Source organism: Gordionus sp. m RMFG-2023, chromosome 4 (genome assembly GCF_954871325.1).
Source record: "Gordionus sp. m RMFG-2023 chromosome 4, tfGorSpeb1-WG-v2, whole genome shotgun sequence".
Taxonomy (NCBI): Eukaryota; Metazoa; Nematomorpha; class Gordioida; order Chordodea; family Parachordodidae; genus Gordionus; species Gordionus sp. m RMFG-2023.
The window spans coordinates 11,474,958-11,501,921 of NC_088778.1; the positions used below are offsets into that span (position 1 = coordinate 11,474,958).

The window sequence follows — 26,964 nt, forward strand, 5'->3', positions numbered from 1 at the left end:
TTTGATCTGTATGTAGTTAATATTATCTTTAAAAATTAGTTATTAACTAGTATACTAAACTTCATTTTATATTTTAAATCTATGATAAAATATAAACAAATTATGAAAATGATTCCTGTATAATTAATATATATCAATCATATGGTTTATAAAATCCTCACCCATCCTAATAAAGCTTGGAAGGTCTATATTTTTGAATAAAGAGAGATTATGCCTTGGTATTTTCCATGGTCTGACTCAATTGTGTTAAAAGCTTATAGATATCTTTTAAATAGATATTTAGGCTATTATATATCAGAAAAGTTACTCTTGGATCAATTAGATATTAATTTAAGCCTTGGTACTAGTTCAATTAAAGATGTTAATTTAAACTCAGAAGTATTAAAAATGCTTAATTTTATTAAAAACCAATCTTAGAATATTAATAATGTCCTTATGGACAATGCCATACCTTTTGTTTTAATTGATGGATACATAAAAAGTATCAATTTTGCCATCCCATGGTCAACAATTATTTATGAACCATCTGAAATAGAAATAAAAGATTTTGATATATTTATTAAACCTAAATTTTTAAATAGAGGTAACCTAACCATATCAAAATTTAACATTTAATTTACTAATTTTTTAGGATTATTAAACATTTCAAATTCTTTGACGATGTCTGATAGTCTTAGGTTAGTGCAGGAATATTTAGAAAGTGATATTAATTCAAGCGAATTATTGCACCAAAGTAATTTTGAAGGATTAGAACTATTTGCCAAAACATTAGAGTCAAGTATTGATTATTTATTTTTAAATTCTAATTTATTAAATGTATTAGTTTTAACTCGTATAAAATTAAAAATTACGAATCTAAATATTTATTTATGTTATTCATCATGCGATAATGAAATTTTTAATAAACAATATAAAATATCAATATCAAAGTAAAACTAATTAATTAATTTTTGTAAAAGTTAAAAATTTTAGTTTACAATTTTATGATTCCCATATTTTGCAAGTACCACAAAATATAAATACAAAAACAAATGGTCTACATGACATTCAAGACACACCTATTGACCATTTTTATAAAAAAATTATCAAATTTTCACCTGTGGAAATACTTGTGGATAATTTAGCTTGTAATGAGAAAAGAAAAGTATTAATTTTAAAAAAAATTTAATATTATATACTAAGACAAATTTTAAGGACTCAAACTCTACTATGTATCAAGATACTATAAAAAATAAAAACTTTTTGCCTATATTATATTGTCTTTTTGAAAGTCAATTATCATTGACAAGTAAAACAGATGAAAAGAATATTAAAGACCCCAATGTATTTATTTTTATTATAAATTTATTAACTATTATATTTTATTTTCAGTTTGAAATTGATTGTCAAATAAGTCCATTTGTAATGTTGGTAGCACCATCTACTGTGGTTGATATAATCAAAATATTAAGAATGTTTAATAATCCTACAGGTTTACTTAATTATATACATATATATTCTTGATTTGAAAAAAAATTAAATGTAAGCAATTACAATAAGCATATTTTTATTTTTAACCTATAATGCTACTATAATACTAAATTCAATTTTATTAAAATACATTATTTTAGATCTTATCAATGTTCAAAATGAATCCTCTGAAAGAAGCATGATTCCTAATAAAATCAATAATAGTAATTTAATATTTATTATATAAGATTTTTATCACAGACTATTTAAAAACTTTGTTTTTGTTCTTATAGTGGAGATTAAAAATGATGATTATAATTTTATTTTAAATAGCTATATGTTGTATTTTTTGGGACCTATGGCAAGAAGTTGATTTGATAAAGAATTTTGGCAAAATCATGATTTCAACAATTAGGGTTGTTAATTGACTATTAGTAGCCTTTATTTTAAAACAGATGCCAAAAAATCTTATAAGTTTTAATTCTCCAAATTTTGCCCCCCCCCTCCCAGCGCCATTTTTATTTTACAAATTTTAAAGACTGATAATATTCAACTAATTATATTCACTCAAAAAAAATTTTCATTTATTATATTTATACTAGATCACAGAAGTTTAAATGATCAATTTTCTTCAATTACTCTCTCCCCACAAAAAGGTTATTAATAATATTATTTTTTTATATTAAAATAAAACCTTCATAAAGTGACAATTTGAAATCGATTATTTTTTACCTAACCTGAATTAATTGTGAAACCTCAACTAACCATTTTTATTTTCTGAAGTATAGACATTAGTAATTATTTGAACATGGAATCCCAGTCTTTTTATGTATGAAAGGCTGGTGTGTGATGGCTGGCCGTTTTTATCCCAGATGTCGTAGGGCGTCATCTTGAAGGATTGGTTGAAGATTGGGGAATTAATAGGAGAAAAGATTCGATAATATGAAAGTCGATATAGATAAATACCAAATTTACATGGCAAAGTGGCTTATATCCAGGTGAAAGTTGAGAGCTTTATGAAACGATTCCATTGAGTTTTTTATTATAGTTTGATAGATAATCATTTGACCAGGAGATTAAAGAGTTAGGTAAAGCAAGAATCGTTGGTAGAGCTGGCGTTGAAATTTTATGGAAATTGATCAGACTTTAGGGAAGTGGATATATTGGGATTGTGATTGGTTTTTGGGAGTTGGGCATTAGAAATCTCGGGGACCATTAATATTAAATTAGCCTTCTATAGTTATTGTAATTGTTCTGTTGCACAAGGGACAAATTTGAATGGACATATATTATATTATCAATCAAGAAAATTTTAAATTTATTATTGAGTGTCTCACTTTATCATTTGATTTAATTAATTTTAAACACGGGAATTTTTATTGTACTTCAATTTAGACCAGCGGTGAAATTAGAATGGACGACTGTAATTTTATAAGAATAGCCTAGGTTTATAATTAATCCAAATTAATATCATAGAAAAAGACCTTTGAAGTTCTAAGATGTCAGTATGTAATATAGGATGTTTTAAGAAAATTTAATAAATTGATAATGTTTCCTTCATTTGAAAACCATATATATTTTAATATACCAGCTGTAAGATTTAAATAAATACAATTTATAAAAACCGAACTGGTTTACGGGTCGACAGTTATTTATAATGTTTCGGTTCTCCTTTCAAAATATTCTTATAACGGTTCGATTACGGGTCGAAAATTTATATTGGTTTCGAACTTCGGTTCCGTTACAGGATTATAATTTCTGGTAAAAATTCAAACACTGTTATTATCGTTTAAATGAATACATGACTATTAAAAGTAATCTTTATCATATAATACGCTCTATATTTCAGTTAAATTTAGATGTATTTATTTTTAATTTTTTTTATCGTTATTCTCGCTTATTCCACTTGATTGTTTTAGTTTGTGTATTCATGGAAAAAAATCACAATTACATAATTTACCTTTTTTTACTAGGCATAGACTCATCTTTTATGTCTCGATACTCCAATAATCCGCCCCTCTCCTGCGAAGAGCAGTCTTCGACCGACCCATCAATTCTAACCAACAAAAGCAGATCAAAAAGTGAAATGGAGGACCAGGCAAACAATTTAACCTCTTTCAACTTGCTAATACCCGAATTTAAGTGCATATTGCTCTATGAAGATTTTGGTTGTGCCAAATCAGGCCAAGAGATTAACGCGGTTTTGTCTTTGGAAATTGAAACATTTTTTGGCCGCTTGAGAGCTACTTATCATGGTGGCGATATGAATAGTGGGGATAAATTATATAGGGAGGCGATAAATATGGATTTGTTAGCCTTGGGGCGAGATCATTTATGGTGAGTAGAGTCAGCTCGATATTACCGTTAATATGAGTGGTTAGACTTCATTGAAAAAATTAAATAATCAGTTTTCAATAAAATCTGGTAAACGAGAGGATATTCGCAAAATAAAGATTTGATTTGATGTATTACCTTAGAAATTACTCTGATTTGTATGAGAAATATAATCTGTTTATAACCTTACTTAATCCATGAAAAAAAATTTTTTTATTTATTTAGCCGTAATATAATTTTAAAACCTTTGAATTGTTTCAAAATTTGATGTCCTAAGAACCAAAAAATATTTAAAAATTAATTAATACATTCTTTTTTAAAAATTAAATAACAGCCTAGAAACCTCTGGATTACACTTTCACTTTGAGCGTAATCAATTCGCCAATGATACGATCTTATCCCAAATACTGGTTACTGCTCTATCTTTAGAACTAAACGAATCCCTTTACAATCAAGGTTGGGACGCTCAAAATTTTCGCAAAACTGAAGATACAAATGACACAAATTCGCATAAAATTCGTACTTATCCTGTGCTAAAATTATTATCAACCGTGGAAGAGATGAACCCTCATTTAAAAAATGAGGAATGCCTCAGGTTCGATTTTACTCAATTTATTAGTAATTCCGCCAGAAAAGATGCCAAGCAACGACTAGACGACAATCAAGACATAATGAGACCTTTTAAGATCGCTAGATCCAACGGTGGAGTAAACAAAAAAAATTTGGACATAAAAATCAAGGCCATTATATACGAGTGCGATATAACTCTTTACGAACGAGTTCAGATACTATTGTACGTTCTGAAAACGTTCTCTAGCTCGTTGGCAGCTAAGGTATTTATTAGTCAAGGCATGTATACTTAAAAAAAATATTAACCATTTTTGACAGTGTTTTTCTTCGTTTTCGAACAGAAACTCTTATTATGATAACACAAAATATTCAATTTTTACTTTTCATTCAATTTCAAGAACATCATGGATAAAAAAAAGTCAATATTCCTATTTTTACCGTTCTTTCGAATCAAGTCAATTGTAAAATGAATATTTTTTATCTAAATTTAATTTTTATTTTTTTTTGCAGAGAGAATATCTACTTTAATTTAATTGAATAAAAAGACTTGGTACTTCCCAATGTTTTTTAACTATTTAGCTTTGTATTATAGAAAAATATAGCGCAACTTTGTTTTATGAGTATGACCTAATGATTTTAAAGAGAAAGACAATTACAATAAATAATTCTTTTAAACACCTACCTTCAGAATTCATTTCATATTTTATTTAAAATTTACATGAAGAATGCATAATTTTATAAAGCCATCAAAAAAATTTTGATAGTAGGATTTTGATTTTTTAAATTAAAGGGAAAGAAAGGATTATCTAAAATACAAAGAGGGGGAGAGATTTATAGAAAATTAAGTGTTTTTAAGATCTTAAGTAAATTGCGCCATCAAGATTTTTTTTTAGGGATTCCGGGCAATATTTTGATAATAAAAAAAAAAGATTGGCCGTGCCAGGCCATTCTATTTGTTCTTTATTAATTTATATATATCTATACTTTCATGACAAAGGACGATGAATACAATTATCATTGTAATAGGTATAATGTATAAACAAGAGCGATATTCGACAATTGTACAAAATGGCGAACTACGTGGGAATTCACGAGTGTATGTCCCAAAGGGTAATCACGCTTGGTTATTTAATTTCAAAATTTGATAAAATTAATTATAATAACCTTGTGCTGCCTATTTATAGGCATAGGCCATTCTTTCTCCCTTAGGGGGAGGCGTTAGCTCGGGGGCGGGACCCTTAATGTATTTCCGACCACCGGAGTGACTAGAGGGCTGCTATCGCAACCTCTCATTTCCAGCTGGATCTATCGATCCATAATAGACTATCGTATTTAACAACTATTTATTAATAGCGTATAATATGTAATACAAAAACAAGTAATTATAAAGCGATATAATATTTTTATGTATAAATGCTATTGTGGGGGGGCAGGGGGCGTTCCTGTGGGCTAAAATGTCTTCGAGGTGATCGTATCTCCGTCCTGCGTGAGCTTTAGTGTTTCATCGAAAACGGCTGGATCAAATTCTTTGAAAAGCTCCTCCATCCTTGAGATGTTAGGTGCATCGGGTTCTTCCGGGACTTGGATAGGGGTTGAGGCTCTAATCCACGGAAGGGCACGGTCGATTGGGGAGCCCTCCACATCGATGTCATGTAATACGTTGTGAGCCGATTTATCTGGCATCCATTCCCTGCTTGGTTGATCCGCTTGATTGCTTTCCAAAGCGATCCAAGTTAGGTTCCTGGCTAGTTGAACGTATTGATGGAAACGGATGGACAGCATGATTTTGGTCACTAGGATTTCGCAGGCTGGTGAGCGCGATCCCCCTTTTTCACTATCGTGTATGCGATCTGGCTGTCCGTGACGATGGAAGATATCGAATTGTACTTATTGAGACCATATTTGCACCCTACCCATATAGCGAGCAGTTCCTTTTGGTTTATGTGAGAGGAGGCATACTCAGGGATGCCCAGGGAAAGCTTGGCTTCCTCGAAAGTGAAGGATGCCTTCTCCAGTCCTTCTGCTATGCCTTGGTGAGTGTCGGAGGTGTCAACATGAATGATGGCGTTTACCGGGAAGGTGAACGGAAAGGGTTTCATGAGCGCCGCTATGGCTGTTACGGGGAATATGCTCTGATATAATCGATAGGCGAGGTCTCCTCTGTATCCAACATCGTATGGTAGTAGGGTGTGAATACTCTTTATAGCTCGGTAATCGAATATGTATAGTGGTTTAGTATGCCTAAACCTCCAAGGTAATATCCCTTTCGAAAGACATGGCCTGCAGGGTTAGTTTATACAATATAAGCTGACAAACTTTAGTTTTTTCTTATTTTCCGCATCCACCATTGCCGTTTTGCTTAAGTCAATATCAATGTCCATGTATCGAATCTTCCCCGTTGAGATAGTGACGGATTTAGTGTGGTTCACTGTTAATCCCCATAGAGGCGCTACCTTGAAGAAAGCGATGGTGTCTTCGAAGACGATATGTTCGTCTGCGTGGAAGATGATAACGTCATCCAGGTATACTGAGAAATTAGCTTTCTTTACCGCTTTGTTACATATAGAACAATATTCTGCAAGGCATAAGGTGAGAACCCCGCTCCCATGGGTAATGTTTTATATCGATAATGTGTAGTGGACGTAGTAGCGAAACCAAAGAATCTGCGTCGCTGCGCCAGGGGGATTAAGTAAAAGGCTGACTATATGTATATGGAAAATACTAGTAAGCATTATTTATTGGATTTTAAAAAAATTACATGGTTTATTTTAATTATTGTGTTTAAATTTTAGACATAATGTATAAAATAATTTTATAATTCAAATCTCAATATAGTAAGAAATTATTTAATATTCTAAACATAAAACCTAATAAACTTAACATTTAAAATTTTTTTATTATGTTTTTAATTTAGTGATATCTGTTTTTCTTAACGATAAAAAATATAATTAGTTTGTTAAAATAATTAACAATTACAAGTATTATTCATGTTCTCAATATTGGTATTTGAATTCAAATATCTAAAAGAAAACTAGTTTTTCTAAACGATTCCTAAATTTGGATACCCTCCAAATGATGAAAACACTCTACTAAAGCTGTTGTATGTTTTACTCTGATTTTATCTTGAATTAAATGGTCTTACATCATTTAATTTCTTTAATTTTATTTATTATTTCACCTGAATACATAATTAAATGGGTCAGATGCAACTTAGAATTTTACCATAATAGATAAGAGGTGAATGTTAAGATATAAAATTAGCCATCTATTGTCACTTCGGTCTCATTGTTTGTTAAATTTGAAATATATTTCAGGGGTTAGAAGATAGGATAAGAAATGTGTCGGTTATAGTATTATAATAATGTAGATTTTCAGAGGTGGGTTACTAAATCTTTTTTTAAATTTTATCAAATAACCAAACATTTTAAAAATTATTATATGCTTATTTGATTTTTATAATATTTTATTATTAACAATTGATTTATCCTCATAAAAAAGGTTAATTAAAACATTTATCATAATATTAACTCTAATAAAAAAAGGGAGAGTTCTAAAAATGTTTGATTTTTAAGACAAAACAAATGACATAAAACTATATTCAAGATTATTTTAAATTAGGGGTATTAACGAATGAATGAATATTACCATAGCATTATAAATTGGGCAAATGCATCAGGGTACCCAATTGGGAAATAAAATTAACCATTATTTATTAGTCAAAAATATAACACTTTAAATATGGTATAACATTTTTATTTGAGTACATTCATAATAATATTCGTTTTAGAAAATATTGGGCGAATTTCTTTCCGACTCCTGATTTCAACTAGTTATACTATTTTAAACAGTATGCACATTAGTACCTTGCCCAACCCTTATCCAATTTTTTATTAGGTAGCTCATCCCGGTTTTTTTAAATACAAGGCCTAACCCGATATATATAGTTGATTTATAATATTGGTGAGGTTAAATTAAAAACACTACACTATTGATTATCGCTTCTATCAAATATCAGAATTCATCAGTAATTTAGCCCAATAATTTTTTTGGATCCAAATGAATTTTTTTCAGACATTACTTGGCCTGAGCATTGCAGACCTCTAATGAGCATATCATCAAATTTTTGATTGACAGTTCACTTATTATTTGACAAAATATCATATTAGCTCAGAACTTATCAATATATATTTTTTTTCAACAATAAAAAAATATATTATGATGTATAGTATCTCTGATTAAAATATTAGTATTTAATTTTAATTCAAAAAAATTGGTTTATTTTTATTTTTCAAAAAAATACAAATTTTGTTAACCCTAATAGAGAGGTATACAAACTTTCTTTTTATTGAATAATATAGATTTATATTTTTAAAAATGCTTATTTTTAGAATACACTTTGTTCGAAAGAATGGCAAAAAGAGCGGGTGTTGCTTTTTTTTCCTATTATTTTTATCTATGATGTTCGAATTGAAAACGGTATAAAATATAAAAAAAATGTTAATTACATATTTTGTGCTCTTTCTGTTTGAAAACGATGGGAAATTCCCTTATATATAATTATTTTATATCCTAATAAAGAAACACCTTTACGATGACTTTTTACAATGTAACAGTTCTCAAACCTTCGGCCTTTTTAATTCGACTTGTGGTAAATCAAATTCAATGGATATCAAAATGAACTTTTCAAACTTGATCATCAAAATAAGGTGCTTTTTAAATTATAATAAATTGTATTTCATAAATGATAAAAATTTCGTAAATTATTAAATTGTTAGAGCTGGAACACTATTTTTATAGGGAAATAAATTCCTATATTTATCGAATTATTAAAATATTATTAGCAAATATATTTCAGATTATTTAAGAATTTTTATGTTTTTGTTTTTTACACCTTTTTAATCTTGTTTTTATATTTAAAAAAATCGAATTTTTAATTTTAATCTCAAAGATTTTTTTAAATGTACTAATGTAAAATCGTTTCACCTGGAATTCTTTAGTTTCTCAATATGAAAAAAAGAGTCTTGCACGGAGAATAAGTGTAATATAACGATGGTGAATGGTAATAGAATATAGTGAAGGCGATAATATTTTTATAAACTTTATTCATACTCATACATACCTATGCTGGTTCACCCAGAATGCTTGTATAAATATTATTAGAAAAATATGGGTATTTCAATTCGCTAAAAAAATTACAACCATTAGTGCATTAAGAAAAATCATGGAATATCTTATTAATTTTCAAACAAATAAAAAAAATTTATTTATTTAGATTTCCTTATTGTAACAATCGGAAGGGTAAAATTGCTCAGCAAAATTATGTGTCCAATAATAATTTTATATGGTGGAAAAGGCAGCTTAAACCTCAATCGCTCACGCTTCACGCTAAAAATGTAGGCTTGGTCACTGTTTTAACTATAGCTAGGCCTTACAGACCTAATGCACAAAATTTTGACTATAATATTGTTCCTCAAAAGATTGACATAGACTTTTGTGGACTGGACGGTATTATTTCTGCTTTGATTTGATATTTACCTAATTCTGAAAGTCTTCCAATTTATTATTCGTCTTTTATTTTATAAAAAGACTCTTAGATATTAGTAGAATAGATTCTAAATCCATTTTTCATTTTTTTTAGAAATCTTTTTTTAATTTAAAATTTTTTTTTATTGAATGGGAAAAAATTGTAATAGTAGCTATTATACACACTAACATTTCTATTTACATTAAAATCAATTATTTTTTTAATTTCCAACCTAACCTATATTTGCATTATTTATTCATAGTGATTTGTTAATTATTTACTGAGACCGATTTTTTCATTTAAAATCTGATTTGTGTATATGTATACAAGCAGGTGTAGAGTACCTACCCTTCGAATTTAAGACAATTTCATCATTAATTGTTGAATATTTTTTTATATTTTCTATGAAAAATTAATATAAATTAAGTGTAGTTCAAAAGTAAAGTTGAGGGGATTCAGTTATAGATAAAGTCGTCTGAGGGTCATTAAATGATAGGTCGTATGAGTGTCCTCTAACCCTTGTGATCTAGTAAAGTCATGACTAACTAAATATTTTAAGAATCTTTTGGTTAACCAGAATATTTAATAAACCACAAACAAATTTTTATTGACTATTTATGAAATAATAGATGATTTATATATAAAAATTAAACGTATGAAAAATATATGCCTTCGTAAACACAAAAGTTGGTTCCTTTTATAGGGAAAATAAAAGACACAATAAATATAATTTGTTATGGCGCAATCATTAAAAAAGATCACTTTTCAAATGTCTATTTATGCAAGTTCTATCTTATATAATTGGGAATACAACTAAACCCCCCTATACTTCTCGTGATTCTACTTATGGCCCAAGATTCAGGGCGATCTTATGGACCTAAATAGTTTATAATTTATGAAATACCTTGGTAAATAATCAAAAAGTATTAAAAACTCGCGATTAAAAGAAAAAACAAAAAGCCACATGTTTTTTCCTTTTTTCCCTCTAAAAACTGAACAACAGAGGGACATAAAAAACGGGCATACAATAAAATAGAGAAAAATAACCCTAAGGGCAAAAATGTAAATAAAAATAATATTTAACACTAGTCCACAACAAAAGTGTCTGAAATTCACAGTGTGGGTACTCTATAAATGCGAGAATATATTTTCGATCAAATCATACTTTTAAAATTAAAAAATCGCCCTCAGTGAAAAATGTAATTGATAGTCCAAATCCCATTGGATATCTGGAATTGTCGGAATTCCAAATCCCTCAAAAATATTTTTTCCATTTTTTCTTTAAAAAAAATGGTTAGGAGCCATTTCATAAATATATTATTTATTAATATAGATCAAACCGTAAGCTTCATAAAATGTTTAATCTGAGCGAGAAATTGAATTTTTCAGCTGATTAAAAGCTATTATATTTATGAGATTGGAGAATTTACCTCAATCGCAATCATTTATTGTCATTGTTTATTTTTCGCATTAATACTCAATGGAATCATTAAACAATATTATAAATGAATCCTAAAATTTGATCGGTTTTATTAAGATTTACCGATTAGATATTCTTTAAGATCAATATTGGCCTCGATCCACTCTTTTCTTCAAAATATTTATAAATTTCGAATTTTTTTAGGCCCGTAAAGTTTGCCCCGCAGTTTTGGATTTTTGATGGTTTATTTATTGAATAGATCTGTTCCCAATTTATATTATCACCGTTTTTGAGATGTTCAAGAAATAATAGTAGGGGGCCAACTTCAAAACAATTCCACAATATTTAAATTTTCAGATAAAAAGTATTTAAGTCGATAGAGAATGTTTTGTACCGTTTTCAATTCGATTTGTGTGATTACCGTTTTCCAGGTATTAATCATTTAAATTTTGGCGCCAAAAACAAAAAATTCTTAAAATGGGGTTTTTAAAAAAAAAAATTTTTAAAGAAAGCGATAGAGAACCTTTTCTCCTTCCTAATGGTGCTTTAAAATGATTTTTATCTTCATTGGGTATTTATAAAATTAAACTTTGAATTTTTTAATATAGCGTGAACGTGAAATGAGCCCCTCAATTTAACACTTCAAATTTTTTAAAACAGGATTGATTTGTACCAATTAATGAATATCAAATAAATTTATTTGGTTCATTCAACTTTGAGCAATTTAATGTAGAGTATTTTTAAAAGTTTAAAAAGAAATACCCACATCAAAAATTTTTTATAAATAAAAATTTATTTTTTCTAAAATCTTTCCATTTTAGTTCCTTTTCAGTGGTGTTGTTAAACGGCTTAATAGGACATCTATTAACTTAATCTCAAGGTTTGCATTATATTTTTTGGCTAAAATATTGGATTAGCCTTTTTTAATAATCGAGCCTTTTAACAACACTACTCTTCCGTTTATTTTAAATTATGAAATTATTAATCGTTTTCATAAATTTAATGCAAAATATTATTAAAATTTAGAAAATATTTTAATATTAAATTGTAAGATTTTAACTGAGGTTTTTCGCAATTGCTTTGAAAAATTGAAGGTTTAGATTTATATCCATTTAACCTTATATCTCTGTTTCAATTTTGGCAATACCAACCTTTTTATCATAATGACTCGCTTAACATTAATTTACTATTCTCTCTGTTAATATAAAAAAATATTATGAAATGGCTTCAGACTGACCATATAAAAGACCGAATACAACGCAAAGATTCATTATCTTGAATCTTTACGTTAGGATTTCGAATTCCATATGCAAATCCGACATATAATATATATGTACTTATAATGTGATGTTATCTTTGCAGTTAAGTATAATCAAAATGAAGAAAATAAAAACGAGTCAACCTCCATCCTATTATTAACGATAGATTCCCTGAAATCCGACAATATGATTTACAGACCAAAGTAACATTATTCATCACATTTATTACATTATTTTATCATAAATATATTTAAAAAATATTTAAAGGGTTTTATTTTTATAAATATAAAAGTATACACTTCGAAAAGAATAGCGCATGCACCGACACCACTAAATCCGATCTTATGTACTTCAGTGCCTTATCTTCATCGACACCATTATTTCAAAATCAGTCTTCATTTACCGCTTCCTTTGGGGTTAATGCTGACAGATATCGCCTTAAAGGTTCTCATCATAGTTTTTTTTATAAATTAAGCAAATAACTTTATTAATTTTGAGAGTTAAATATTTATGAATTGCTTAGTAAATATTTTTGCATTCAAACTTTTATTGACGTTCTAAGTTAATAATTTGTCTCAAATACTGTAGATAGAAATCCCTGTTTCCCAACCTTATAGGATTTTTCATCATAAGCTTATCATTCTTTAGGTATTTTACACATACTGGAATACATTTAAGGGAGAATCAGATTTTTTTTCAATTTAAATAAATGGTTCAAGTTAGAAGCAACCATTTATTCAGCGCGTATTTTAAATTGAACATATCTGTATTTTGCCGGAAATATTTTTCAATGCGTTTAGAATACCTATTCTAAAAATTTTAAACAATTTAACAACTTTTGACTCATTTTTTATTTATATAAATAAATGCAATCCAAGTATTTCCAATGTTGCCTGTACTAGTGTATAGTCAACACAATTTAAAATGTTTCGTATATCTAAAATAATTATTAATTTTATTAGTCTAAAATAAATTATCTAATCATATAAAAATAATTAGATATGATTAACAATCAATTTAAACTGTTTTCACCCTTTAAAAACATAATTTTTCTCTTAAAGATCATGTGAATCCTTTTGATGACGAATATTTTTACAATTCGCTCCTTTTCAACATGAACATGGATCCATCTTTTGATTCTTATAACAATGACGCTACTTGTAACATAAACGACGAAGGGAAAAATTATAAGGAGGAAAATATCAATACGCCTTCACCCTTTACCAAAAAACGAATAATTTATGAAAATAAACCGGTTTATTTATGAATTTTTTCTATATGTACCCTATAGCCCGTTTATAATATTTTTTTTGCTTTTAAAAATATTAATTTTAGGTTCATCCCTTTACCATGTTTCTCCATTTTGACATCATGCCTTTGAACATTTTTAAAAATTTTGGTTATAATCTAGTTGTATGTTATTTTATTTATTTATGATACTGATAATTAATTCAAGATTGATTTTTAGATGTCTTCCATAAAAATATAATAGATATTAATAATATGATATCGGGATGGGGAGGGGGGGGGTAGAAAGAAAGACTTATTAGTGAGAAAAGATAACTAATTTCTACCACTATTATTATGCATTTTACAATTTAAATGTTTTTTTCCAAAAAATTATTTATTTAAGTTGATTTTACCTGGATCGCAGGAAGAAATGAGGAATTTTATCCGACATCATGTAGCACAGTGCCTATTTTCGATTGATATTTACATACCTACTTTAGAACTTCTCATGCCTTCCAAGAATTTATACGAATTGTTGTACAACAAGTAATATTAGCCTATTTTAAAAAGACTTTATATTTTTTTATATATATATGTTTATTAAATAACCCAAAAACTAGTTACATTTAACATTGAAAAAATTTATAAAATATATGATTCATATGTCATATCAATCGACTCTTATAACTTAAAACTATTTTACTGGCATAATAATCTGAAACCGATTCCATTGCCGTCATTGATGAAATAATTATAATTATATATAAAATTTATTTTGTTCGTTTCAGAATATACAATGACTTGCTATTGTGGATTCCGACTACTCCCTTTTACGATCTCAACAATCAATACTTTAATTGTAACAATAGTCAACATCATCTTGATAGTCAGCAGAACAATATCGATGGAGTCACGGCGAATCAAACCTACGATAATAAAGAGGGAAGTCCTGATTTGATGAGCAATTATACCACTTTTTCGGATATTATCTTTGAGAATTTCGGTCTTAATTCTCATCCTGCCAATTTGACTAGTTTTATTTTAAAGACTTGATTTATTTTTTGATGGACATTGCGTTACTAACACGGAAATTTTTAAGCCTGCTTAAATTTTATTTAGCTGCTCTGAGGGCTGTTTATTTCTTGCGACACTACTGATAAATTTATTTTAAAATTATATTGTCATATATATTATATTATTATTTAATTTTTTAAAGTTGATAATTCTATCGAAGAAATCAATTTGGCCAAACGTAGCCACATACGCGAAAATTCTATATCTAACGACAGTTATAGCGGGAAAACGAATTTCAATCTTTTGCCCCCTATTCTTCGGTCTCATTTTTGTTTGCTAACCCAAATCGATAAGGCTCATATATTGCTCAATTCCTTGGATCATGGAGAACCCGTAAATTTAAAAAAATAAGAGTTATAATATTGTTTTGCCTGTCAAAAATAAGATGTTTTAAATTTTATGGGGCTATGATAATATTTAATCTTTTATTGCTTTACTTAGTTTTTTTTTGCAAATGTTGCTTTTCAGCATCCTTATCTAGGGTTATATTTATATAAGACTCTCATTTCCTTAATAAAAATAATGTTTTATTTTTATGCTTTGACACGAAATAAAATATTAAAAAATTGTTCAAGGTGACCAAAAAAGTGGAAGAAAATCTAGATGATGATGGTGACTTACATTACAAGTTTTATTTCGATATTGAGGATTGTTTCATCTTCACCACGCATTCTCGGATCGATAAACAACATTGTAATCCGCAAGACATACTCGCCAGGATCAAAGATTTAAAAGTCAATTTTTCAAGTTAGTTTTAAAATTTTATTTTGTAAAAAAAAATCAGGTTAAAGTATTTTTGAGATTATTTCTTTTTATTTATTTATAACTGGTACCTCTTATCATATTGTCTAAATCCAGATCTATGCCAGGAAAGTTATGTCAAAAGCGATTTATCCTCTAAACAACCTTTTGATAACCCATTGTTTATTTATCGAAATCCCATACCATCTTTTCAATTATTCGCTCCAAAGAAAGTAGGAAAAGCCATTTCGCATAATGATTCTCAAACTACTCCACTCCTTTGCCACCATACATCACAATCGACTAACCTTTTAGATGATATAAACGATATTAATGACTATAAGTTTTAAAATATACTTCAATTTATAGGAAAGTGATTTTAAATACATTTTATCTGGTCAACTTTATCAAAATTATTTTTATTTACATAAAAAACTAACATTTATATTGTAACGAAGTGGAAGGAGCTAATTTTCACATACTTAATATTTTGATGTTAACTCTAATTTGATCAAAAGTAGAGTTAGAACCCTATAATAATCAATTCATTTAGTACATTTATTCATACATTTAACCTTTCTTGTTATATTAATATGATTATAGGTTTGATACACCTTCGGACGGTCATTCGACGAATGTATACCATTGCGTCGAATTGAATTTGGATGGCGATATTATCGAAGAGCCAGAAATGATGAATCAAACAAAACATCCCGATCTTTTTAAGCTCATGCGACATAGAGCCGTTGTCGACTTGTCCAATAATAAGAACTCTCGTTTTGGTGACGATTGTAAGGGAATGAAAATTGAATCTGACTCAGATAAAATGCGCGAGGAGGATATGTTGGCCCTAGCTTCCAAATCTAGATTCAATCGGGCCCCTGGGATCAAGGTGTTTTATCACCGCCGATTTATATTTGATAAATGTTTCGCAAATTTTTGTTGAATAATTTTTTTTTATTTTATTAAATCTTATTTGATACGGAAAGGAAACCATATTAACAGTTGCCGTTCACAACTCTATCATGAATCACGAAATGTCTCACAAGGGAAGGCATTGGTATAATTGTATTCACGATTTTTTTAGCCTAAATAATTACGCGGATTACAAAATCGCTCCGCTGCATAGGCTCAATCAATTACATTTGCAATTCTTTGATTGCGGCATTGTTTACAGGTTTATATATTTTTTTAAATATAAAGTTATTACTTTGTCCAAACAAGGCGCTATCATAAGTGACATTTTATAAAAAGGGGAAAGAAAAGGGAAAAAAAATGAATTACTCTTATAATATTTTTAAAAACCCCTAATATTTAGACCGATACACATACCCTACAAAGTTTATATAGAATTAGGATCGCTCATTTTTTCGAATAGCGCCCTCGTTATTCTCAAAGCATCTGAACTCAAGTAATGAATATATTATTAAAATGTTTATCTAACTATTTATTTTATATTTAATGCATTTTTTGCATAAAATATATTTAATTCATAATTGAACTCTATAATAATTATGTGACGCCATCTTATTTAGGACGTAGGAATACTCTTATATTATATCACTTTCTTGATAAATAACATAAATATATATTTTACATAGGTTAATAATAGAAGATTCTTCGTTATACATATCCAACAAAATCGACCATGAATTAATTGACTTGATAAATGGTAACATTTTGTTATATTATTTTTCAAAATTTTTTTTTATATTATATTATATTAAATCTTATTGGTTTTTTTTCTTCTTCTTTTTACAGGTGAAATAATTTACTATATTATAAAATAAATGAATGGTAATTTGTAGCGCAGAGTTATAACAGTTAATGGTTTATATAAAATAAACTTAAATATAGATTACATAAAAGTTGCTATGGTTGGCCTCTTCGAGATTACTATCAAGAAAAATAACTTTTGCGCTTCCGGCAATACGCCCAATGATGAGGATTCCAAAACCCAGCCTAAGATCTCTAAAAGCATACTAAAAAAAGTTTTTTTAAATCACAAATTTTTATTATTTATATGTAATGATATTTTTAAATTTTGTTTTCGTTCATCCTTATAAATAAAAATTTAATTTTTAATTTGGCACGTTTGTGATAAAATCTAACGATGCTACTGTTAACCTTATGTTCTCTAACCTTATCCAAACATTTTAATTTAATAAAAGACTTACATTTGTGAAAACTATAAAATAAAAATTATATACACATTATATTAAAGCAACCTTCTCAAAAATCATCTTTGAAAACCGATAGCCCGTTCAACAAAATCAATAAATCCCACAAGGATTATAAAAACAATAAAAATGAATATAGCAATTCATCTTCGCATATCCAACCACCCAATTTCGAAATGAGGGCCATCAATGATAAGCTCATAATATCGACCTGTTATGATAGTTGCATAGCCTTGCAAAAGATTTTGACTTACTACTCCTCTGACGGGGACCTTATAACAAACATTGTTTTTAAATTTAATACATTTTTTTTAAATGTAACTTTCTGAAATTTAAACGTATATTTGTATTCATTTATCTATTATATATGTGATGTTTCTCAATCATATTTTCAAAATGAATTATTAGAGCTTAAGTTCCACCAGTGTGAACCCCGTTATTCCTGAGAACCTCTTTGAATTTAACCATATTGAATGCAACGAAACTTCGACAGCTTTTATGACACCCATGGACAGCAAAAACAATATTAATAACGAATGCAAAAGTATCAAATTTCGAAACCGGCTAAAAGATTGTCATGGTAATTAATTAAATAATTTTTAAATATTATTATGATCTTTTTGTTGTTTCTCTTTCGGTGTGTTATTTTTATATGGAAAATTTATTTAATCATATCAATGAGATAGTTGCAGATTTTATTATTGGTGATGGAGCAATATTTTATAGCTTGATCATCTTTCTCTGCTAACTCCTTAGTTTGTCATATACAACTTGCACGAAAATGGTGATTTAATTCTATCTCTAGATCACAACCGTTTTGTTGTTTTTTGAATCGTTATTTTTTAGTACTTAAGACAGGTTAAAAAACAGAATATTTGGGCGATATAGTTAATTAAACATATTAACATCTAAATTACTAGGAAACCGTAACCCCAATGCTGAAACCAAGCATTCCTTACGTTCTCAAATTACGGATCTTATGGCTGATGCGATGATGGAAGATGACATGCATTCCCCACTTAAACATAATAATTTAACAGAATCGCTATGCAAATACCCCACTAAGATAATCGACTCCTCTAATTCCCACCAAGTTAATGATATGGCTTCTAATACCAATAATCAACCCGTTTTAAATCACTCTTCTTACATCGTAACTTCTGAATACAGCTCTAAAGAACAAAGTTCCCAGCGGCCAAGAACCAAAGATACTATTCGACAAAAAATTTCTCATAATAACAATTTGTATCTACTCAGCGATAGTGTTAAAAGTGACCGAGATCCATGCGATACTGGTGGATGCAATAACTTCCGGACTAAATACAATCACAAAGAGTGCAAAGTTACCCTCAATCATCCTTGCCAAAGACCTTGCGATACCAACAACCGGGGCAGGATTGGACGAAAATTTTTTAATTTAAATATCGAAGATAATTTTGTCATGATCGATAATGAGGAAAGTTTTATGACCGAGGTTGCTTAATTAAGATGTCATAATTTAATATTCATTATTTTTTGGAAATATGGTTAAAATAAGATTACTTAATTTTAATTTTTTTTATAATGTAATAAAATATAGTTCTCATAATATTAACAAGATGACATTTTTTTTAAAGTAAGTTGTCTAAAGTGAAGTTAGAACATTATAAGAATAATAAGGCAACACTTTATTATGTTATAACTCGCTTTTTATTTACACTCATTTTATCATAAAACAAACAAAAAAATATATATACTCAAGCAATTTATATCCAAGCCCGAGATGAAAATTATATCTCATCTTAACTGCCAAGAAATCTCTCCGAATAAGCTTCTAGTCGAAAATTATTTTGTTAAACCGACTTTCTCGAAATTTGATCATTTGAAAACACCCAGCAGCTTTCCCACACCCATAGATAGGTATCTTTTCGGGGATATTTCCGTGAAATGGGAATTGTTTGGCGGAAGGGATTTTGATATGGAAACAAATCTTTCGTCAGACGATATTTCTACTAAAGGTTTTTTTAAATAAATTATCTAGGAGAAAAGAGCAGTATCACTTAAAATTAATATATAGTTGAGCCCTACACCTTGAACGGACCTGTCAAAATTTGACTTCACCCAGCTGGATCAGACAAGGACATTTTATTTAGACTCGATCGTACCGCATTTTGATTTAAACCTTTTAATTTAAAGCCAGACTTTTAGACTTCGGCTAAAAAATATTATTTTTTTTTTCCTACGTGCTTTTTTTTCTTAGAATACTTATGATTTAATCCTATTAAATTTTCGAATATCAAGTTGATATAAACATCCCTCAAAACTTTGTCAACTACAAATCTTCCCTGTCATCTCCACGTCATTTTAGAACATCTTCAACCTTATCTTCTTCGCCAAAGATGGTTTCCAAAAAATGTAGGAACAAAAATGTGCTGATGGAGATTCACTTAAATAAGGTTAAATTATAATAAAAAAAATTATTGCTTTAAAAATGTTACCTGGTTCATCACGTTACACCATCGTGGGGCATTTAGAGGCCTCCCTAGAAAATTTTCTGGCCATCTAAATAACATTTTGCAAAATTGTTTTTTTTATGTTTTATGCCCTGAGGAGTGATATAATATTTAAAAAGTAATATTTTAATTGTGCTTAATATTACCTAATTCACTCATTTATTACCATTTTTTATTTCTTAATCTCATTTTATAAATGACGATGGTATTTTAACGTTTGAGACAAAAATAACAGAAGAAAATAATATGATTGGTATACTCAATATTTGTTTTCCCCCAATTCCTCGCCCGCTAAAGTACTAGCTACGGTGTCATGCTAGAATTTTCTTATTAATGTTTAGATATATTTTTTTATAAATGTATTTTTATCTTATAATCAAAAGTGCTTTAGAATACTAAAATTAAATATTTTGAATATTGGAAATTTAGATACGATTTCAATACGAAAAATTTCCTCCTCACGCCACGCAAGTTAGTCGGCAAGTTTTATCTATTCAAGAATTTCAAATTTTGGACAAATTAACATCGTCTCATTACAACAAATTTTTGTATCTCTACGTGTCCGATATCTATCCCAAAAAATCAAACGCCCCAATGGTAATATTTTAGTGTAGATGAGTATAATAAATGACCAATAAGCTGATAAATATTGCTTCTTTTTTATAAAATTTTAAAATATCTTATAATTTTGAAAAATAAATCGAATCGAACAGTTATTAATCAAAGCCCTCCATACGAAACCAGAAATTAATTTGCCCACGCAACAAGAATGCATTTTAAAAGTGTCCCTTCAACCCATTCGTTTAAATATGGATCAAGTTTTAAACTATCATTTTTTTTAAACTAATATAAAGAAAATCTCTAAAAATAATATACATATACGTATGGCGATATTTGTATTGTAGGATGATATATCAAAATTTATTTATCATAGTTCATAAACTTTGTTATAGTTTACATCGAGATCAGGAGGAGGAGGGGGGGGGGGGTAAAAGGTACTAAGCACTCCCGAAAATATAAATTGACACTTTAAAAAAAAAAATTTTGAGCACTTTCTCATCCTTTTCTTCAAGTAAAAAAAAAGATAGCTCCTCTCATATATTGTATTTTAAATAACTTATAGTGATTTTTTTATATCAAATTCTCTATGATTTCTAATCAAAATATAGTTCAATCTTATAATATTCATAATATTCCCTGTCGAAGAGTATAATATAAATAATATCTCGAGACATTTAAATTAAATAATATTATACATTTTATAAAAAAATAGGAAGCCTTGATATTTTTAAAGGACTTTTTCCAGCTGGTGACCGCTCCTTTATATCCTCAAGATACCGAAGAATTCCGTAATAAATGAATATTTATTTAATCATTAAAAAATACAGTGAGAAATCAAACGCTTATAAAATGAATCACAGGAAATTTTTTAAACAATATAACACATGAATTTTTCTTTTAGAAACCTGTTCAGGTTTTTTGAAGTTTTAAAATTTGTTGCCTATAAACTTCACCTTATTTATTTTTTAATTTAGCAATAAATTCAAGTAATTCCTGCTCAACACCCCCCATAATGAAAGTTAATTCCGTCGAAAATTTAGAAGGGCTCTTTAGCAACATTAACGAAGTTTCCAACTTAAACGAATTAAATAATCGTTTAGAAGGCCTGGAAGGGGAATTATCTAGTAAGGCGACCTCTCCCATATTTTTCAGGTAATTTTTTATTCGCAAAATTTAAAATTCTATCTTACGATTTTAATATTTGTGCTATGATAATTTTTAATATAGTAATTACCAATTTTTTAGAAGAATACTATATTTTAAAAATTTTTGGAAAACATAAATAATTTATAATATAAATACGTTCTGTAAATTATAATTCATTAATCAATAAAGACCGTTTATATTTTCACCTGATGTCCCTATCAAAATTGATTACAGAGGGAAATTTATTGACTTAGGACAAGTAAGTTCATATCTACTTAGTACCTTTTTTAAATTAAATCGTTTACAGGGCACATTCATAGGATTATTGATGGCATTAGCTCAATTAAATTGTTCTGAAATTAAGTTGAAAAAATTATACAACTCTTCTGGGTATATTATTTATTTTTTTTAAATGATACATTGTTTAATTTTTTTTATTTTTATACAAATATAGAATTTTGAGCATTGAAAAGTTATTAAACTATATCATTAAAGAATGGCTGACTGATATTAAAAATAACCAATTAAAAGGGATTTTAAGCGGTATAGGTCCAATGCATTCCTTTGTCCAATTAGGTTTGATTACAATACAAAACTATCAATTTATGAATGAAATTTTATTTTCTCAAAGTTAATATAGTAGTATGTGATTTAAATTTATAGGTATAGGTATATTATTTGAATCTGTATATTATCATATTTGTATTTTATTAATGCATTCTTTGTCCAATTAGGTTTAATTACAATACAAAACTATCAATTTATGGATGAAATTTTATTTTAGTAATATGTAATTTAAATTATAGGTATATTATTAGAATCTGTATATATTATCATATTTGTATTTTATTATATCATAGCATAAATATTTTCCAATTTTTTTATTAGCTCAAGGAGTCAAAGATTTGGTGTACCTTCCTATCCAGCAATACAGGAAAGATAGGAGGATAATCAAAGGATTAAAAAGAGGAGCTTCATCTTTCACGTCTCTCTCCGCCATCTCCACTATAGAATTATCATACAAATTTGTAGAGTTTTTGAAAGTATTACTTCATTATTAAATGATGATTATCGTGCAGGAATATAGTTTTTTGCCGTATAATTTTTAAATGATAATGAAAATCTTTAGTTTTTTATAATATAATAATTGGTTGTTCTGAATTTGCTGAGATGTAAGAATCAGTTTATTTAGGATGGTGTAAAATTTAGTTGCTGAAATAATTGAGAAAAGGGTGTTTCATTTTATGTATTAAGAATAAATTCTGCTATTTTTTGTATAATGAATATTGATGAATTAACTAAATGCTGAATTCGTGTTAATAATTGTGATCTAAAATAGTTTTCTGTATTTTATTCATTAGCGAATAATGGGACTTAAGAAGTAATCAATAATCATAGGCGCATAAGTAGTAATCCAAAATAAACGAAATAAGTATAATACATGATATCATTCATATAATGCACAATACTTAATCTCTGAAGTTTAACAAAAATGTTCTTTATATATCTATTTAAAAAAATAATAATCAATTATTAAGTTACGCAAGACAAAAGATAAAATGTTCTTCGTTTAAAATTGAATTTAACTTAAGTGATAAAATAATAAAGAAATGTAAATTGTAAAGATAAAATAAAACGATGATATAAGATGATTTTTTAAGTTAACCGTTAGGTATAAAATAAATATCTTTGAAATAAAACCAAAACTTATATCTAACATTCCACCCTCCAAAGCCCGCCTAGGTTCTCCTTTAAAAAAATGTTCTTCGTTTAATATTGAATTTAACTTGAGTAATAAAATAATAAAAAAATGTAAATTGTAACGATTAAACTAATTTTTTAAGTTATTAAACAAAAATATTTTTTGTTATTGCCGTTAGTTATAAAATAAATATCTTTGAAATAAAACGAAAACTTATATCTAACACTTTAAATAATTTTGAGAGCTGTGTTTCTTAATATATTTTATATGAGTAAAAGAGGCCAGAAAATTAAAATTATTTCCATTATACTTCAATTAAAATATTCTCATTTTGGCTTTGATTATTCTTAATAACTTAATCTCAATTTCAATCACTAATATTAATTCTTTTCTTCTTTCCGCATTAATATTCGTGCTATTAAAACCGGTGCTGGTAAATCATACTGAAAAATTATTTTTAGTGTTTAAATAAAAGGAATTTACATTTAGGCCAAACCTGGACTAGACTAGGGGGATAAGAATAGATATGGACCGGCCTGATATTGTCCACTGTTTTGCTCCATGCTAAATTTCACAATTTTTAAATTCGTAATAGAAATTTTTTTTTATTAGATTAGTGTTTAGATTTTTTTTTAAATTGGTTTGTCTATTTTGCCTAAAATATTTTTTTAGAATGGAGCTATCTACCGTTCTAGTTGCCAATAGAAGTCTTCATAACCGTTTTGTATTTTCCGAAATAAACCACATTCAATCCTCTATTCTATGATCGTTTCTTATGTTTAAATATTTTTATTTTAATAATAAAATGGCTAGAAAATAATCACAAGCATTTTAGTGCCTAACTTTCAGAAGTAAAACCAGATTTAATTCTCCCAATTACATTTAAATTAATTAAAATAGGAAACATATATGAATATATTATTAATTGAATATGTGATAAAGCATATAATAAATATTATTTAAACATATAATATATTTGTTGTACTGGGACATTCGAGTCCAGCCATCGGGGAGGGAGAGAGATCGACGAAGTTCTAGGGTCCGGGATTGTCGATAAAGAGGACAGGGGGATCGGTCTTGGCTGGCATTTTAGTCATAGAATCAAAACGGGAATTTTACCATAACGAATTTTTATTTTGCTCAATAGGTAATCAAAAAAAATATCAATATAATATTAATTTAATCCACAATAAAAATAGCCAAGAAACAAAACGACGTTAAATTATAGATCCTAATTCATTTTTCGGGGGTCCTTATATAGTCCAAATATTTTACAATCAATCAACAATAAGAAAAATCGACATATTGTTATAATATTAAGTTTATGTAATCGCCATTCTCCAAAACTGGCTAGAACCAGTTTTGACGATATCAAAACAAGCTCGGTATAAGCGAATATCGTACAAACAAAGAAAATATAAAATGTAGTACCATTAAAAAAACACATCACTTATAAACGAATATTGTGCAAACAAAAGAAAATATAAATTATAAAACAATTAAAAACACAACAAATGATATGTAAAAAAGTATAACACTTAAATAATAATTAAATTTTTATTGGCACTCTCTTAAGACCGCTGCCGAAACAACCTACATTATGTTATCACCCGAAAACGAAAGAAATTCCTTGGTCAGCTATTCTAATTACTCCTCTAGGTTCGAAGGATCGAATGAAATTTATTTTAGACCCTCCAAAAATTTAATGCTCGATATCAGACCCCTGGATATACGGGACGGCGTGTCTTCGGCTTATCATCTGGTTAAAGAGGTTTTAAATTAAACTTTTCTAAAATAATTATAGTAACCCTCTTTTGAATGTAAATATTTTTCTACATCAATAATCTAATCATTATATGAACATTTTTTCATATATTCATTCCATCAGGGTTTTAGTCAGACCGCCCTAGATATGATAAAACGAGCCGCCCTTCAACACGAGATAGACGGATTGACTGGTGTGGCCGGTAGTTTAATAAGGGACATACCCAGGGGTATAATGAGACCTGCCCTAGCAACCGCTAAAGCAACTTCCACATTACTAGACGGCGTTAAGCATTCTTTCGTGCCCCAGGCTAGAAAGGATAGCTTAGACAAATGGAAAAAATACCCACATTTCATATCTCTATGAACCAATGAATAAAATATACCATAACATTTTATAAATAGATTCATTCTTTGGGTCTTATTGAAAATTTTTTACTCTTTGGTGTTTTATTAATAATAATTTTGCGCAAATTTATGTTTGATGAATAAGAATTTTAATAATTTAATATTGTGATTTTTAAATAACTATTTAAACGAAATTTTATTATAGAAAAAATCTTTTCTTTACTTTTTTTCAAACAAATATATATATAAAAAAATGGCCAAAATTTTTTCTACCCAAAATTTTTATGAAATTCCAAATTTTTTGCATTCACTGCTTTTGAGTATTTTCATAATGTAATAAGCCCCTTTGTCATCTATTTTTTTAAATTGTGATGTATTAAATTACTTTGAAAATTATTATACTTATGCATATTCATTTTTGGATTTTTAAATTATTATACATATTTATTTTTTTGAAGTATTAATATAGAATTTTATACAACCCCTCTCAATTATTCCAGTGTAATATATTATTCAAACCTCTTATATTATTTATAACGATCTATCCAAAGGATCAAACAATTATTTCTTTTAATTTAATATTTTTTTTTGCCTTATGAATTTACATTTTTGTAAACATTGTTTGTCATTATAATTGCACATTTTTTTTCTTCTTTTCGCTAAAACAATAAAGTGGCGTCGCGGGGGAGAGAGCAAGAGCTTGCTCCACTCATCTAAAATGAATGCATTTTTTTTGAGCACACTTATAAATAAATTTAGCATCCTCTGTGTTTGTAAACTATCGACGTCAATTGAAACAATTTATTAAATAGTTATAAATATCCTATGATTTATTTATTTTCATTTTTTTTAAATACAATATGCAAAAAATTTTTATCTAAATACACATTAATATTTTATTTTATCTAAAGAAATATGCTATTCAGTTTTACAATATTTATCCGAATAAATATTTTAAAATCAGATTATTCTTCTTTAACGTTTATTGGCGCATATCCGGGTAAGCCGTTCTTAGTTTTTGGGGATTATTAAATATACATTTTTTTACATGTTAGAGAGAAGAGACTGAACTTTTTAACCTTCTGAAATTTGGAAAAAGTTTGCCAGAGTACAACCAACCCAAGTTCAATCGGATTGGATTCGGATTTGACTGTGCAAGGTTCTAGCGTA

At 28.0% G+C, this 26,964-nt stretch overlaps 1 protein-coding gene across 3 annotated transcripts; it reads left to right on the plus strand.

Moving 5' to 3' along the window:
* The first annotated feature begins 195 nt into the window (after positions 1-195).
* On the plus strand, positions 196-26,736 carry LOC135928979 (autophagy-related protein 2 homolog B-like). 3 transcript variants are annotated; one of them, XM_065465449.1, is made up of 41 exons: positions 196-378; positions 418-583; positions 632-778; positions 824-929; positions 973-1,144; positions 1,183-1,323; positions 1,372-1,471; positions 1,611-1,673; positions 2,052-2,105; positions 3,423-3,786; positions 4,118-4,616; positions 8,932-9,059; positions 9,626-9,858; positions 12,660-12,759; positions 12,849-13,000; positions 13,618-13,811; positions 14,190-14,332; positions 14,575-14,819; positions 15,003-15,193; positions 15,436-15,607; positions 15,719-15,944; positions 16,205-16,493; positions 16,591-16,778; positions 16,920-17,012; positions 17,203-17,273; positions 17,459-17,592; positions 17,826-18,068; positions 18,190-18,361; positions 18,702-19,255; positions 19,523-19,778; positions 20,062-20,216; positions 20,703-20,870; positions 20,987-21,091; positions 21,547-21,622; positions 21,809-21,986; positions 22,170-22,239; positions 22,288-22,370; positions 22,435-22,556; positions 22,869-23,023; positions 25,259-25,453; positions 25,571-26,736. In XM_065465449.1, exons 1-41 carry the CDS (start codon positions 211-213, stop codon positions 25,811-25,813), a joined length of 7,314 nt encoding a protein of 2,437 aa, XP_065321521.1. In that variant the 5' UTR covers positions 196-210; the 3' UTR covers positions 25,814-26,736. The 3 variants fall into 3 exon arrangements, with proteins under 3 accessions (XP_065321521.1, XP_065321522.1, XP_065321523.1); XM_065465450.1 differs by having other exon boundaries at positions 1,195-1,323; XM_065465451.1 differs by lacking the exon at positions 824-929 and having other exon boundaries at positions 960-1,144.
* The last annotated feature ends 228 nt before the right edge of the window (positions 26,737-26,964 follow it).